This window comes from Dipodomys ordii, unplaced genomic scaffold, assembly GCF_000151885.1.
Source record: "Dipodomys ordii isolate 6190 unplaced genomic scaffold, Dord_2.0 Scaffold141, whole genome shotgun sequence".
Classification (NCBI taxonomy): Eukaryota; Metazoa; Chordata; class Mammalia; order Rodentia; family Heteromyidae; genus Dipodomys; species Dipodomys ordii.
In genome coordinates this window covers 831,665-846,889 of record NW_012267357.1, presented here as the reverse complement: position 1 = coordinate 846,889, position 15,225 = coordinate 831,665, and the positions used below count along the sequence as shown (strand labels likewise).

At 52.8% G+C, this 15,225-nt stretch overlaps 1 protein-coding gene across 6 annotated transcripts in view; it reads right to left on the bottom strand.

The window, feature by feature from the left end:
• Positions 1-2,464: 2,464 nt before the first annotated feature.
• Txnrd2 (thioredoxin reductase 2) overlaps positions 2,465-15,225 on the bottom strand; it is a 68,449-nt gene continuing 55,688 nt past the window's right edge. For all 6 annotated transcript variants that reach the window (XM_013031558.1, XM_013031559.1, XM_013031562.1 and 3 more), the window contains 6 exons: positions 11,873-11,968; positions 10,941-11,033; positions 8,615-8,686; positions 8,281-8,378; positions 4,164-4,323; positions 2,465-2,681 (listed from right to left, as the gene is read on the bottom strand). In XM_013031558.1, coding sequence (XP_012887012.1) covers positions 4,200-4,323; positions 8,281-8,378; positions 8,615-8,686; positions 10,941-11,033; positions 11,873-11,968 — 483 coding nt within the window. In that variant the 3' untranslated portion in view covers positions 2,465-2,681; positions 4,164-4,199. The remainder of the gene's footprint in view (positions 2,682-4,163; positions 4,324-8,280; positions 8,379-8,614; positions 8,687-10,940; positions 11,034-11,872; positions 11,969-15,225) is intronic.

Here is a 15,225-nt window from a genome sequence, read left to right as displayed (position 1 = left end):
ACAGCGCCCAAGCACTAAGAAGCTGCTTCACCAGGGGGCAGCTCCGCTGGTTCCCAGGGCCCCTGGCCAGGGCACAGAGCGCTTACTTCCTGAGCACACACCCACCAGTAAGTGAAGCTAGGGTCCCCACAGGGCCGTGAGATGTTCAGAATAGTGTGGGGAGGGGTGCACCCTGAGCATCTTAGCTACCTCATGAACTGAGCACCCCCACTGTCAGCTCCAGACCCCTCCTCGGTCCTCACAGGGCCTGGCCTTTCCACTATCGTACCCTTGGTTACCTCAGAACTGTTTGTCACCCCCGCTTCTTCATACCCACCTGTTGGGGGGAGGGGCTCAGAACAATATGGAAGGGGTCTGGAGGAAGGAGAGTGTGTGGTGTGGTAGGGGGAAGTGACCAGTCCTTCCTCCCAGGGGAGAGTGAAGCAGAGGAGGGATCCCTCCAGCACAGCACTCCTCCCCGCCCCCCCTCCTTCCCATATCCTTGCGCAATCTGGAGCCACAAGCAGAAGTGTGTGAGACGTCGCCGGGGGTAATTGCAGGTTAGATGGAACAATCTGAGGAATTAAAATCATATTTTCATTGCACCATAAAAACATGCAAGGGCGGCGAGGAGGCCCCGGGCCAGGTGGAGAGCATCTGGCCTGTGGCGCTCAGGCTCCGCCTCACCTTCTCTGGAAGGAGGGGGGAGGGGGGAGAGAGTGGGATTGGCCCCAGTGAGGAGGGGGCTGACCACACAGTCATCCTACAGGGCAGAAGGGATACCCACGACAGACGCATCCTGTCATGCTTCTGCTCCTGACGCTGGCCCTGGTTTTAGCACAGGGTCCTGGAGCCCCAGAGGGAAAAGCAGGGAAGTTGTCCCCTCATGTATCTGTCCTTGTTCCACAGGTACCTGAGTGGGGCTCTGGGTCTATCCCCTGCCAGAGTAGTGGGGGCCCTTTAGAGTCCCCTGAAACCATTCCAGCTCTGCATCCAGCCTTAATGGTAGCCCAAGTAGTGACAATCCTTAGACTCCTTGAGTCAGACTTTGCCCCACAGCCCTCCATGCTTAGAGGCTGTGCCAGATCCCTGTCTGCCATTTCCAAGGAGAACATAATCACCTGTGCAGAGGGGCCAGTGGACCTGGAGCCATCTGGGATGCTGTGAATGCTCCAGCTCCTGCTAGAGGGGGACTCAGGCTGTGAAGGCAGATGTGCAAGGCTGTTCTGGGGGGGAGTGTTCAAGAGAACCATACAGAAGGACTATGAGGACGTGGATTCATGGGGGTGCTCGGGCTGCCAGCGATGGGTACTCTTGGCTGCCTGGGTAGGTAGGGAGGTAAAAGGCTCTCACCCCAGACAGCTGCTGGGGGGTCCTAGGACATCATGCATCCAGCATCATTTCCACCATCCCCAAACACCCAGACTGTTTCTAGCTGCTTGTCTTCCTGTACCAGGGGCTACTCCCAGGGCTGGGGAATTCATGGACCACTTCCCTCCCTGGCTGGGCCTCCTAAGGTCCTCTATAGCAGGAGGTGTTGGCTGACCTCTTTGCCTCCAAGGAGATAAACGCTTCAGCCTAGAGGTGAACTCTCCCTGCAGGATCCCAACCACCAGGGTGCACTACCAGCCGTGCATTAAATGGGACACGGCTGATCTGGCTCTGCACTTGTCAGAAGGACCTGGCCCACCCGAGCACTTGGTGTCTTAATTGGCTGTCTGAGAGCTCCTGCACACGCTTCGCACAGTGAGCCAGGCTCCTTGGGCCCATTAAGGTGCAAACACATTCCTTTGTTTGCTGACAAGCAGGGTCCCATCCAGGGCTCCTGGGCCGGCAGACTAAGTGATGTTTTCTTAAGGAAGACACGAGATTAGCTGCTGCTAAAGCCTCCGCACAATGCTGGGCCCTGCCCGCCACTGTCAGGGCTGTCTCTCCCCACAGTGACTGACAGGCGCTCTCTCAGCCCATCAAGCTTCAATGCACAGGATTAGTCAAAGCCTAACCGACAAGCTGACTTGGAGGGCCACAATGGAATGAGGTGACTGACGTGTGGGGGACAGAAAGCCTCAAACAACTCTGCCAACTCCTGTGCTCCAGCCACCTGTCCCACTCCCAATGCCTGCTGGGAATTAGGCCATCTTCCTTGCTTCAAGGTGCACAAGGAAACCTCAGGGGTGACCCAGGCAGAGGGGTCCTAGGAGGAACGCCCCCCCTCAAGTAAGGTCTTCAGGCCTGTGGCCAGGCCGCTGCTGGAAGGGGATGATGGTAGAGGAGGCATGGTGCTGTGCCTGGGGCCACACAAGTCAGGGTCTGCACCCCCTGACTCGCTGCTGGCAACATGGGCTCAGTGTGGGTAATCTGATTGCGGGCTTTCCTTCCCCTTGACAAAGGAGGCTGGTGGGCTAGCCAGGCCCCGCCCCACCCAGGCAATCTTGAAGGTATACCAGACACACCACAAGCAGGACAAGCTTTAGAAAACCTCCCTCTTTATTTGCACTCCCCAAACGCCAAGAGGCTCAGACATGGGCAGCCCACACAGTGGGTTTCTGCGCAGGCCATCATCATCTGGCGCTGGGAGACCTGGAGGGTCCAGGCAGAAGAGAGGTCAGGGGTAGAGAGGTGAGACTAAAGCCATCCCTGCAGGGCGCAGACCATCTGAGCAGACACACATCCCACGTGACCATCTTCGAGGCCTTCCAGTCCTGCCAGGGAAGGGTGGGGTGAGTGCAGGCCACAGCTTATGTTTGCCTTCCCACATCTCCCACAACCACACAAGGGACCCTCAAGAGATAGAGACAAGCCCCACTCATGTGGATGTGTCCCAGGAGTGCTGCAGTGTTACAGAATCATTTTGAAATGATAAACATTTGTAGAGGCCTCTTAACAAAATAGCCTTGTGGGGTATAACAGGTGTGTGTGTGCGTGCGTGCATGTGTGTGTGCGTGCATGTGTGTGTGTGTGTGTGTTGCTACTAGGGCTTGAATTCAGGGATTGGAGTTCTTGCTTGGCTTTTTCCCCTTATAGCTTATGTTCTACACTTGAGCCATGCCTCTACTTCCCTGATAACACTCTAACAACATTTCAGGGTGCCCTCTGTGTGTCTGTATCAAAGGCTCGGGGGGGGCCACAGTGGAGCTGATGCCAAAATACCTAAACCTAGTTGCTGGCAGAGGTTCCTGGCCTAGTTCTGCAGGCCACTGGACCCCCATCTGCTGCTCAGACCCTCAAACCCCACTCTTCCAATAGCCTCTACTTAGCCCCAGGGGAGAGAGGTGACCCAAAGGGCTCCAACCCCAGAAGAGCTGACAGCTATGGAGGAATGTCCCCCAGCAGAGCAGCCTGGATGGTGTGGACAAAAGATCCAGAGGATGGTGTCAGGTGTGAGAGGTGACAAGGCTCTGGCCACATTCAGGCCTCTGGCAGGAGACCAAGGCTCTCACTAATCTCTTCTTCCTTGAGAGCACTCTCTGGCTGCCCCAGCAGCCCAGATCTGCAGAGCTGAAGCAGCTGGTAGGTGGCAGCTGGCTGTGCATGAGGCAGCATCTCCACCTTCTGGGCAAGATGGAAACAAGCCCCTGCTGGTGTACCCACTGGAGGAGGGAGTGGAGGAGACCAGCTCCTCAGGAGCCCATAGGGAGCAGTGACCTAAGAAAGCCCAGGGCACACCATGCTGTAAGCCCTGGCCTCTCCTGCATATGGGGGGACAGCAATGGCTGTACCTCTCAGAGGGTAGGTTGTTTTTTTTTGGGGGGGTCCGGTCATGGGGCCTGAACTCTGGGCCTGGGCACTGTGCCTCAGCTCTTCAGCTCAAGGCTAGCGCTCTACCACTTGAGCCACAGCAGCCACTTCCGGCTTTTTTCTTTTTGCTTATGTGGTGCTGAGGAATCGAACCCAGGGCCTCAGGCATGCAAGGCAAGCGCTCTACCACTGAGCCACTGTCCCAGCCCCAAGAGGGTGGGTTTCTTGATGGCCTCCTCTCCTGGCTTTGCTTCTGGGTTACAATGGCCTAGGCACAAGTGGCAGATCTCACCAAAAGGCGGCACAGCAGGTAAAGTCTTACCTTGTACCTGGCACCAAGCCCATTGTGATGGCTCCCCAATCCCTAGCCACGCGTTTCACCTTGAAACCTGCGTACCTGGATTGGGTGAGAGGAGAATGTCTGGTGTGGGGGGGGGGGAGCTCACCGTGTGTCCTCGCGTGGCAGGGATGGTGGCTTAGCCTCAGCAGCCAGTCACAGTGGGGTCCAAGCCTGAGCGCTTGGTGATGTGCAGCTTGACCACTTCCTCAGCGCAGGTGGGGTGGATACCCACTGTCCGCATCACCTGTGCACGGGAGGCTCCACACCTGTGCACGCAGGGTGGAGCAGGCCAGGACTCAGTACAGGAAGCTGAGTCTGTTACACTCTGCCCCTGGCGAGGCCTTGCAAGCCACAGGGTCTCCCTCCCTCCCTTCCTTCTGCTCCAGCCAGCAGCCACACACCTGTACCTATGTCACACCTTTCCATCTGCCTCCTAACAAGTGCCCAGTACCCACAGGGCCAGAGGATAACTGCCTTGGGCCCACCACCCCTCCAGCCTCTCTGGCCTCCTGCCTCTCTCCTCCTACCACAGCCCCAGCTGGGTGCCTGCTACCTCACTGTGTCAAGGAGTGGCTGGAGTTGCCCACCCAGGTGAGGGGGAGAATACTTCTTTTTGGGGCAAAGGGCATTCTAGGGTTTGAACTTAGGGTCGCACATTTGTTAGGTCAGTGCTCTGCTACTGGAGAAATGTCTCTGGCCCCTTTTTGTATTGGTCTTATGTCATTATTTATTCATTTATTTGTGTCAGTAGTGGGGTTTGAACTCAATTGCTTTTTCTTTTTTTTTTTTTTTTGGGGGTCCGGTCGTGGGGCCTGAACTCTGGGCCTGGGCGCTGTCCCTCAGCTCTTCAGCTCAAGGCTAGCACTCTACCACTTGAGCCACAGCGCCACTTCCGGCTTTTTTCTTTTTGCTTATGTGGTGCTGAGGAATCGAACCCAGGGCCTCAGGCATGCAAGGCAAGCACTCTACCACTGAGCCACCTTCCCAGCCCCTTGACTTGTACTCTTGCTTGGCTTTTCCACTCAAGGCTGGAGCCACACCTCTACTTCCAGCTTTTTGCTAGTTAAGTGGACATAGTCTTTCAGATTTGTCTTTCCAGGCTGGCTTAGTTCCTCAGATCTCAGCCTCCTGAGATCCTGGCTTTACAGCCACCAGCCAGTGTTGGTTATTTTAACAGCAGGGTCTTGCTTTAAGCAGGGCTGGCCTGGCTTATGATTCCTATTTGTGGTTTCCTGCGTCACTGGGGATGCAGGCCACTGCATCCAGCCATTGATTGAGATGGAATCTCTCAAACTTCTTTTTGCCCAGGCTAGCCTGGAATTGTAATCCCCTGGTCTCTGCTTCCCATGAAGCTAGAATTATAGAGTTGAGCCACTGTGCCCAGCTAAGAGCCTATTTGTTACCACTTCTATTCGTACCTGCCTAGACTCACATCCTGTCTCAAGCACCAGACAGAGACATGATTGCTCTGTGGGTGGCCATGCCTTGACATTCTGCCTGCACAGTAAGGACATGAAGGAGTGGCAGGAGGGGGCCTAGTTTGGCCCTATAGCTGGCCCTAAAAGGAGAATTCCTCAGCCCACTTTGTGGCCTTCTAAGACCTGGTCCACTCAGGCTTTCTAGCCTAGTGGCCCGAGGTCTAGAGACAGGGATGCTGTAGGTGGGTATGGCAACCTCTAGAGTAGCTAGGAGTACAGGCGTATTACAGGCACGAGCTCATTTTTATTTTGTGTAAACTGCCTATGGTCTATATTTCTTTCTTTCTGGTTGCTTACTCTACAGATATTGAGTCGTAAGAGCTCTTTGCATATTAAGGAAATCAGCCCTTTGCAGTTACATTATAAAAGGAGGCTACCACAACTTAAGGGGCTTTCTAGAAATTATTCCAGAAACTGAGTATTGATCTGAGCAGCAGCATTTGCATGGCAGAGTACATGGATGGCAACAGGTCATGTGGGCCAGGGCCAGGGCTGTTCCTGCCTCCTGCCAGCCCCAGAAATCCCCTAGATCAAAGGTTCAGTGGGAGCCAGGCACTAGTAGCTCATGCCTGTAATCCTAGCTACTCAGGAGACTGAGATCTGAGGATCATGGTTCAAAGCTAGCCCTGGCAGGAAAGTCTGTGAGACTCTTCTTCTTTTTTTTTTTTTTTGTCGTGGGGCCTGAACTCTGGGGCCTGGCCGGGCTGTCCCTCAGCTCTTCAGCTCAAGGCTAGCACTCTACCACTTGAGCCACAGTGCCACTTCGGTTTTTTTCTGTTTATGTGGTGCTGAGGAATTGAACCTGGGGCCTCATGCATGCAAGGCAAGCACTCTACCACTGAGCCACCTTCCCAGGCCCCTGTGAGACTCTTATCTCCAATTCACCACCAGAAAACCAGAAGTGGCGCTGTGGCTCAAGTGGTAGAGCACTTGCCTTGAGCTGAGGAGCTGAGGGACAGCACCCAGGCTGAGTTCAAATCCTACAACTGACCAAAAAAAAAGGTTGCATGGGCCAGATGTTAAAGGTCACCCACAGCCATTCTCCTTGCACCCATGACCTCCACCCCATTGCCCATCAGTGCTCTCAACGAAGACTGCAGCCCAATTGGGTTCTTGACTGAACTCCCAAATGGCAGCTCTACCAGACAACGCTGCAGCTTAGGGACCACATGGTCCAAGGACATGAGCCCATCTGCACCCAGCCCTCTCTGTCATCTTCGGAGGCCCATCTCCCAGGAGAACTTGATCCCCACAACCCAGCCATCATCCTGGTGTGTATGAGCAGGCTAGGTGGGCCATGGTGGACCTGAGGGTCACTGCCCTGTGAAAGGGGTGGTCTTAGCCAAGAACCCAGGCCACACATGGGGGAGGGTGGGCTCCACAGTCTGTTCTAGACCCTCCATTTTGTCTAAAGAGCCCCTCAATATATCTGTGCCCCAGTCATCTTTCTGCTCTTTTCTATCCTGGACCTTTACCCCCAAGGACAGCTCTTAGCCACACTATATACATGTGACCCCAGCCGTGTACACATCCTCTTTCTCTTTTCCTTTCTCTGACTTTTTTTGGGGGGGGTCTGGTCATGGGGCCTGAACTCTGGGCCTGGGCGCTGCCCCTCAGCAATTCAGCTCAAGGCTAGCGCTCTACCACTTGAGCCACAGCGCCACTTCCGGCTTTTTTCTTTTTGCTTATGTGGTGCTAAGGAATTGAACCCAGGGCCTCATGCATGCAAGGCAAGCGCTCTACCACTGAGCCACCTTCCCAGCCCCTCTTTTCCTTTCTCTATGTCTGCTCACTTCTGCTTCATCTTCAGGTAGCTGGTCCCTTCCTGGCTCTTCTGTCCCCAAGTCCCTAGGCCTTGCTGCCTTTTGGAGAGGCATACATGGTGTGAGCCATCTCTTCAGGCTTTGGCATTCCAAAAACACAGCTAAAAGGCTAAGGCTATAGCTCAGTGATAGAGTAGTGTGCTTAGATCCTGCCAGGCCCAGGGTTTGATCCCCAGCATCGTGTATACATGTGAGGAAGTGCGTGCATACACACACACACACACACACACACACACACACACACACACACACACACATCCCTCTCTTTTCCTCTTTCTCCCTCCTTTCCTATCCAAAACAAAACACAAAACCCTCAGTCTGAGGGCTGGGAAGGTGGCTCAGTGGTAGAGTGCTTGCCTCGCATGCATGAGGCCCTGGGTTCAATTCCTCAGCACCACATAAGCAGAAAAAGCTAGAAGTGGCACTGTGGCTCAAGTGGTAGAGCGCTCACCTTGAGCTGAAGAGCTGAGGGACAGCGCCCAGACCCACAACTGACCAAAAAAACCAAAAAACAAACAACAACAAAAAAAAACCCACCAACATTCAGTCTTAGTTCAAGACCCAGACAACAGTCCATAGTCCATGCCCCAGAAGACAGGCAGCTAACTCTGTCCTGGCACACTCTGTCCTGGCACACTCTGGACCTGGACCTTGCTCAGAACATCCTCAGACTTGGCCTAGTGAGGGCTCAGCCCTGCTTGTCTTGACCATCGAGGACCAAGCAGAGTCCCAGAACCACAGCAGACATGCTGTATGGCTCTGGAGAAAGCTGCCTGTCTCCACCATGCCTAAGGTCTGGAGGGAGCCTGAAGAATTCCTGCTGTGAACACACGTAAGGCCACATGACAGCAACGTGAAACCCTGGCCTTCCACTGTGCTGTCCCGGAGCATCGCTTACCAGCCCACATTCCTGCAGACTTACTTGATCCCCAGAGCGAATCCTTGAGTAACTTCGCCTGCGTTGGGGCCAAGGAAGTGCAGGCCCAGCACCAGCTGTGGGGGCTTCCGCAGGCACACCATCTGAAAGCCACAATGTCTCAGCCAATGGCAGGGGGTGGGGCGAGGTGGGGGGAGTTGTAGGGGAGGAGTTGTGGGGGTACGGGGGAAACCCAGCTATGCTTCATTTCTGCAGCCCTGGGTTTGAGGCATAAGTGGCCCTTAGATGTTTATGCTGATCTTTGGGAGAAAAGTTCCACTGTTGGAACATTTCCCTCCCACTCCCTGGACCCCAGCCCCAGGTCCCCATGGACACTGACCTTTATGTAGCAGTGGGATGCATCTCGTTCTGCCACAGTGAACTCCAGTGGTTTATAGAATGCATGGTAAACCTTGGTGATGACAAAATACCCATTCTAGGCACTGGCAGCCATACCAGTAAAGCCAGTCTTGTAGGCATCCCATGGCTCCAATAGGAAGGGCACAGAGAGGGGAGAGGTTTTCAAAGATCTAGAACCACCCAATTGGCCTGGAGTGAGAGCACAGCTCAGCTGGCTGCAGAGAGCACCTCCCTCTACAATGGCATGGGGGTGGACCTTGCCTGGAGCCTTATAGGCTACAGAGAGACCCTCTGGTTATCAGGCCTGAGACTCCCATGAACTACAGCAGCAGAATGGGCTCAGGCGGCTTAAAGGCCACCCACAAAGATGCTTCACAGAGCCCATGCTTAGGCACGTGGGGGCAGACATAGATATCATGCTGCACGCAGAATATCTGTGGATGTCCATCCTGGGGTGGGAATGGACTGATAGGTGACTATCTATCCTCCTCCTGGACAGCCTGACACAGGCTTGGCCTTCATTTTAGGGAGGTGGGGGGCAGAGCAGACCCTGGCCACACTGGAGCTGTTGGACAAGCGCTTTCAGCACCCACAAAAGGTCTCGACAGCACGTTTGGGTCTGCGGCTGGGTAAAAAATGAGTGGGGGCCTCACATGTGCTGCACAGCCATTATTAATTAATAGGGCTGCAGAGAATATTGTTCTAAGCAAGACAGAACTGGAAAGAAAACAAACAATGGGTATTTGGCCATTCAACATCGTGAAACATAAAACAACATTATAAAATGCCATGAACATATGGCTCAGTATACTTCTGATGAATCAAACAAAAATAGCAAATAAAGTGCTTGGGGGAGGTGAGCCTGTCAGGCCTGTCCCAGTGACAGAGGGACTTGGGGTGCCAGGGAAGGGCAGGCCCTGTAGCCCAGTGACATGGTCCCAAATGGAAAAGACCTCACCATCCAGGGCACATGGGGTCAGGCTTCCCCCACTGCCTGCAAGCTGTTACAGCAAGAAGCTGAAACTTCACTGGAGCCTTCCGACTTCCCCAGCTGAGCACTTTCAGCCTTCAGGCTTAGTGTGAGGACACAACTCAGCTGACTATAGAGATGCCATGGCCTGAGACTCCCTGTGAACTATAGAGGCAATGTCCACCAGGACACCCAAGGCCCACCACAATGATGCACCTCAGAGCCTGTGGCTTGAACCATGGTACCAGAGCACACTCCAGGCCATCTGGACAAGCTCAGTAGCCACTCTGGAAGCCACGGCCTACAGGCTAGGGCAGACCTCAAAAACTAGCCTTGCAGCTGGGCACTGATGACTCATGCCTATAGTCTTAGCTTACTCATCTGAGGATCACGGTTCAAAGCCAGCCCAGACTGGAAAGTCTGCGAGACTCGTATCTCTAATTAAATGCCAAAAAAGCCAGAAATGGAGCTGTGGCTCAAGTGGTGGAGCTCTAGCTTTGAGTAGAAAAAGCCCAGGCCCCGAGTTCAAGCTCCACAATCCACAAAAAAAAAAAAAGGCAGCCTTGCCTGATGAAAGTCTCTTTCCTAGTGGTAAATACCTGAGGGGGGTAAAACCTCCTATCGGGGGCTAGAAGGATAGAAGAATCAAGTAAATGAGAGCCATTCCTGAGGGAGCCCCAGGAAGACTCCCAAGAAAGCAGAGATGTGGGGAGGAGGGTATAGGTCAGCTGGGGCAGGAGGGCAGAGTAGAAGAAAGCAGAAGAGGACAAGGACACTCCAGGCTGAGCTGTGCCCTGCAAGGTTAGGGGAGCCACAGTGGTTCCCAGACCTGGTGTGACAAGCATTTTGGATGCTGGAGTTGCTAACACTGGACCCTGAAACTACTGGGGATTCCAGGAGGTGCTTGTGTGTGCCTGCATTGTAACTGGTGATGGCGCTGGAGAATACTGAGCTGTGGGGTTTCCATAGTCACACGATATGGGCAGCAAGCAGCTGAGAGGCAGGGGCTCAAGAGTAATGCCAAAGCGGTCAGAACCCTTGCTTTTCTTCCAGTATTACGGATTGAACTCAGGGCCTTATGCTTGCTAGGCAAACACTCTGCTATGTCCCCCAAAACCAGAGGCTTTGATTCTGGAGCTTCCCTCCAATATTCTAGCTCCCCTCTGTTCCCATTGCACCCTGGCCATCATTATAGACCCTATCCTAGGGCCCACCAAGTCAGGGGCCTGGGAAGCAGGAATGACAACACCTCCATACTCACCCTGGGCACTCACCCAGAGAGGAGCCACCATGGGAGCGAGGGCTACACATGGTCAGAGGTGATAGCAGTACCTACCTCAATGTGCTCCTGTCCATGGCAAGCCACAGCCTCCTCCTCAGACAGCCCCACACAGCCATACTCCAACGGAGTGAAGACGGTTGTGGGAACCTGGAAAGCAGATGTTGAATCAGGTATTGAAAAGGTTCCCACCACAAGGTGCCAGTGACTCACACCTGCAATCCCCAGAAGATCTGGGGATTGTAGTAGAAAGCCAACCCAGGCAAGAAAATCTGTGAGACTCTTATCTCCAATTAACTACCAAAAAGCTGGACATGGAGCTGTAGCTCAAAGTGCTAGAGCACCAGCCTTGAGCATAAAAAGCTTAGGAACAGCTCCCAGGCACAGAGTTCAAGCCCTAGGACTGGTCAAAAAAAAAAAAAAAAAAAGGTACCCACTGTGTGACCCAGTGATTTAGCAGGGATCTCAGGCCAGAGCTCTAGTCCTAGTGGCTGGTAGGCCATCAACACAATTGGTGGGTTTCCTCCTTGTTTCCGGGCCATATACTCAGGCAAACACATACAGGTGCCTGCATATGCACACACAAGAATACAAGACTCATCCTGTATCACACACAAGCAGGCTCATGAACATGTGTGTACAAACCACTCACATTCTCAATCCACTGTATGCACACAGGCAGGCTCATGCACAGATATAAACAAAACACAACCAATTGCATGAACACACAGGCAAGCTCATGTGCACATGTGTATAAAAACCCATTCATACCCAGTGTGCACACTTCCTTCCCCAAGAAGAACCAGTGCAGCCCTTCCAATCTGGACTTGAGTTCTTTAAGGAATCTGTGGTGGAGAACATCTATAATCCGAGAACTCAGGAGGCTGAGGGGGAAGGGCTGCTGTTCAAGGTGAGCCTGGGCTATATAAGAGACCTCTAGGCCAACCGAGATTACATCAACAAAACAAAGACAGAGAGAGAGAACTCACATTGCTGTAATCCATCAGGTCTGAAGATTGCCCAAAAAGCCGCTGGGCCAGGAGCTTCCCTGCCATGATGGCTGTGGGTGTCAGCTCGGGCCGCCCCTGATGGAGGGAGTTCAAAGTTACATCAGCATCATGTCCAAGGGCGTCTACACAGACTCCCCCCATGTCATTCTAGTGAGTGGCTCCCTGTTGGAACCCCCCCCACCCTCTGAAAACACTGTTTGGCAGGGGCTGCCAGCCTTTTGCTGTGGAGCACTGGCTCTCATTGATTTCCTGCCACCATGCTTTGGGGCAATGCCTGGTGTTACCATCCCCATCTCTTGGAAAGAAACAGTCCAATCACTGTCACCCTCACTCATTCAGGGCTTTACTCGGAACCCCTTATCCATGCTGATGACTTCAGAGGGTTGTGCACACCAGAAAGCTCAGAACAATCCTTTCTTCTGTTACCATTAACTAGGATTCGGGTAAAATGGGCCCCAAGTGTGCCGCGTGCTCCTGACATGCACATCATAGCCCATGACAAATCTTAAATCGGTGTCATTCTGAAGGAGATACCCCTCCTCTGTATCAGGGTGTGCCCTGCCTTTGGGTGTTCCCCCACAGTCAACCTGGGACCAGCTGCCAATCACCTCTGCAGCAGGAAATGCAAATGTTGTTTGGCATTCCAGAAGTGAATGGAGATCTGCAGAGATAAACCAGGGAAAGCAGAGCGTGCATTCCACCAGGCCTGACTAACTGTGGAAACAAACATCCACATCCACGCAGGCAGCACACAATATCTCATTAAACAATAGCCCCCTACTCCACCCTAGGGCTCTTCTCAGCCTCTGGTCTGACCACTGGGGCATTATCTCTTTATACTGTTCAGAATGACCTTTCAGACTGTTTGGATTCGGGGAGGAGATTGTTTTTTGTTTTTCAAGAAATACTGTCTGTATGTGCCACATACTTCAGGCAACACAATTTGAAATGTTATGGTCTCTACCACACTGGCCCAGGCCCTGGAGCCTGGGAACTGTGCTTTGTGTGGCCAAGGGTCAACTAGTGGGGGTAAAGCAGGCTTTTTGTGGTTCACAGAGGTACATATGGCACACCTCTGGCAAGAATACCTATGATGTCTTATGGTGCAGTAGTCCTGGGATTCAGTAGACAGCTCATCATGGCCAAACCAAGCACAGACAGAAACAAAGCAATGTGCTACCCAGCTAAGTGTTAGGACAGCTGATCTGTGAAGTTATCACTTAGATGGCTTCAATAAGGCCCATCTGACAGCAAGCCCCATCCCATTCAGCTGTCCTTATGGAGCTCCTCTGGGGGGGGGGGGTGGAAATAGATGTGCAGTGGGAGGAGGGATGTGTTCAAAAATGTCACATAAGAACCTCATATTGGCAATGTGGGCACCAAGGGTCCTCAGTACCCCATACATTGTTTCCTAGAGCCTAGGGCTTCTACTTAGCTCTTGTTCTTTGGGGACCAGGGACAGTAATGCCCTGGGGGAGAGGGGGAGTAAAGAGGGGGCTTGGGGACTGTGCCAGGGCCTAATGCTTGCATGACTGATGTGCTCCAACCTTTGCATAGCCCCCTTCCTTGGCCTATTTCCACATGGGGCACAAACTTTAGCCCAGTCCAGCAGGAGCTTTGGCAACCTGACAGAGCACACTAAGAGGGACAGTCCTTGTGCATCAGTAACCACATATGCTAGAGAAGCACAGCTCCAGGATGCCCTACCCAAGCAACTGCTGGATTCAAACACTGGCTCTCACTCCTCTTTAAATGACTCCTTGGCATTTTCCAAAGTGGGCTTCAGGGCAGGGTGGCAGGTACATCATCCTGAGGGCACAGCTACCATCACCAAGCCTGCTCAGCTCTAGATGAGGGGGGGATACTGGCTGGGTCCCCAGAGATCATTCCCCCCCAGGCCTCTCCTGACACTTGCCATCTTTGATCTCTACCTGGTGCAACTGTAGACGAGTGTAAAGTTTGTTTCTGCCATGTCCCCTAGTCCCCAGAAAAATATCTAGTATTCAGCAGGTGAAACCTAGGACCTAATCTATATGAACACCTTAGGGTGGGTTGAAACTCCTGTCTGCATGGAACTCAGCACACAATCTCATTTGGAAATAGGGTTCTTGCAGATATAATGAGGTCAGAGTGGATCAGGATGGGCCCTAAATCTGATGAGAGCTAGGCTATAAGAGATAGATAAGGGTACAGTATAACCCTGATGAAGAGACAAGGACTAGAGAGATTACAGCTAGGACCAAGGGGATACCTGGGCCAAAGCAGAAGGACACTGCAAGCATCTTCCCCAGAGGGTCCTGAGGAAGTAAGGCCCTTCCCTCAGCCTGATTTCAGACTTCTGCTGCTGGATGTGAAAGAATGGATTTCTGTTGTTCTAAGTCATCGGCTTTGGAGTGGCCTAAACTATTTGTTCCTGAAGCTCCAAGACAGAAACACAGACATGGGCACAGTGGACAGGTCTCATCACACAGAGGTGTTGGGACCTGGAGATGCAGGGAGCCCCCTTAGCTTGTTTGACCATGGGTCAAGTAAGGAGCTACCTTCCTCAAGATATATTAGAAACACATAGGGCAGGCTGACTGCCCAAGGCTGTGGGGATGTGGTGGCACAGTACTGACCCCTTGAGTCTTTTGCTAAGAGTCTGTGAAGGAGAATGATGATGGCTGGATGCTTCCCAAACTGAGCAACAGGGTGTAGGGATTTCAATTAGTAGAGATCAATCAGTTAGTCTCCATTCCATAGTGGTGGTTAGGAGCAGAGGCCATGTTTCCATGTGTCAGCCTAGCCAGTAGGGGAATGGAAACTACTTCCAGAGCAGAGGGTGAACTGAGGCAAGGAAGACAAGGCCAGATTGGATTGAATCCAGCCTTCCCTTCTCTCTCAGTGGGGACAAGATGGCTCTGAGGCATGTCCAGCAACAGCCCTGGTAAGGTTTAGATAATTATACTTACAGTGTTTTTATTGTTGTTGTTGTTGGCTGGTTATGAGACTTGAACTCTGGGCACTGTTCCTGAGCTTTTTTGCTCAAGACTAGCGTTCAACCACTTTGAGCCACAGCTCCACTTCCAGTTTTCTGGTGGTTAATTGAAGATAAGAGTCTTACGGACTTTCCTACCCAGGCTAGCTTTGTACTGTGATCCTCAGATCTCAGCCTCCTGAGCTAGAATCATAGGCATGAGCCACTAGCACCCAGCTACTTACAGTGTTTTGTTTTGTTTTGTTTTTTTTGGGGGGGTCCGATCATGGTGCCTGAACTCTGGGCCTGGGCGCTGTCCCTCAGCTCTTCAGCTCAAGGCTAGCGCTCTACCACTTGAGCCACAGCGCCACTTCCA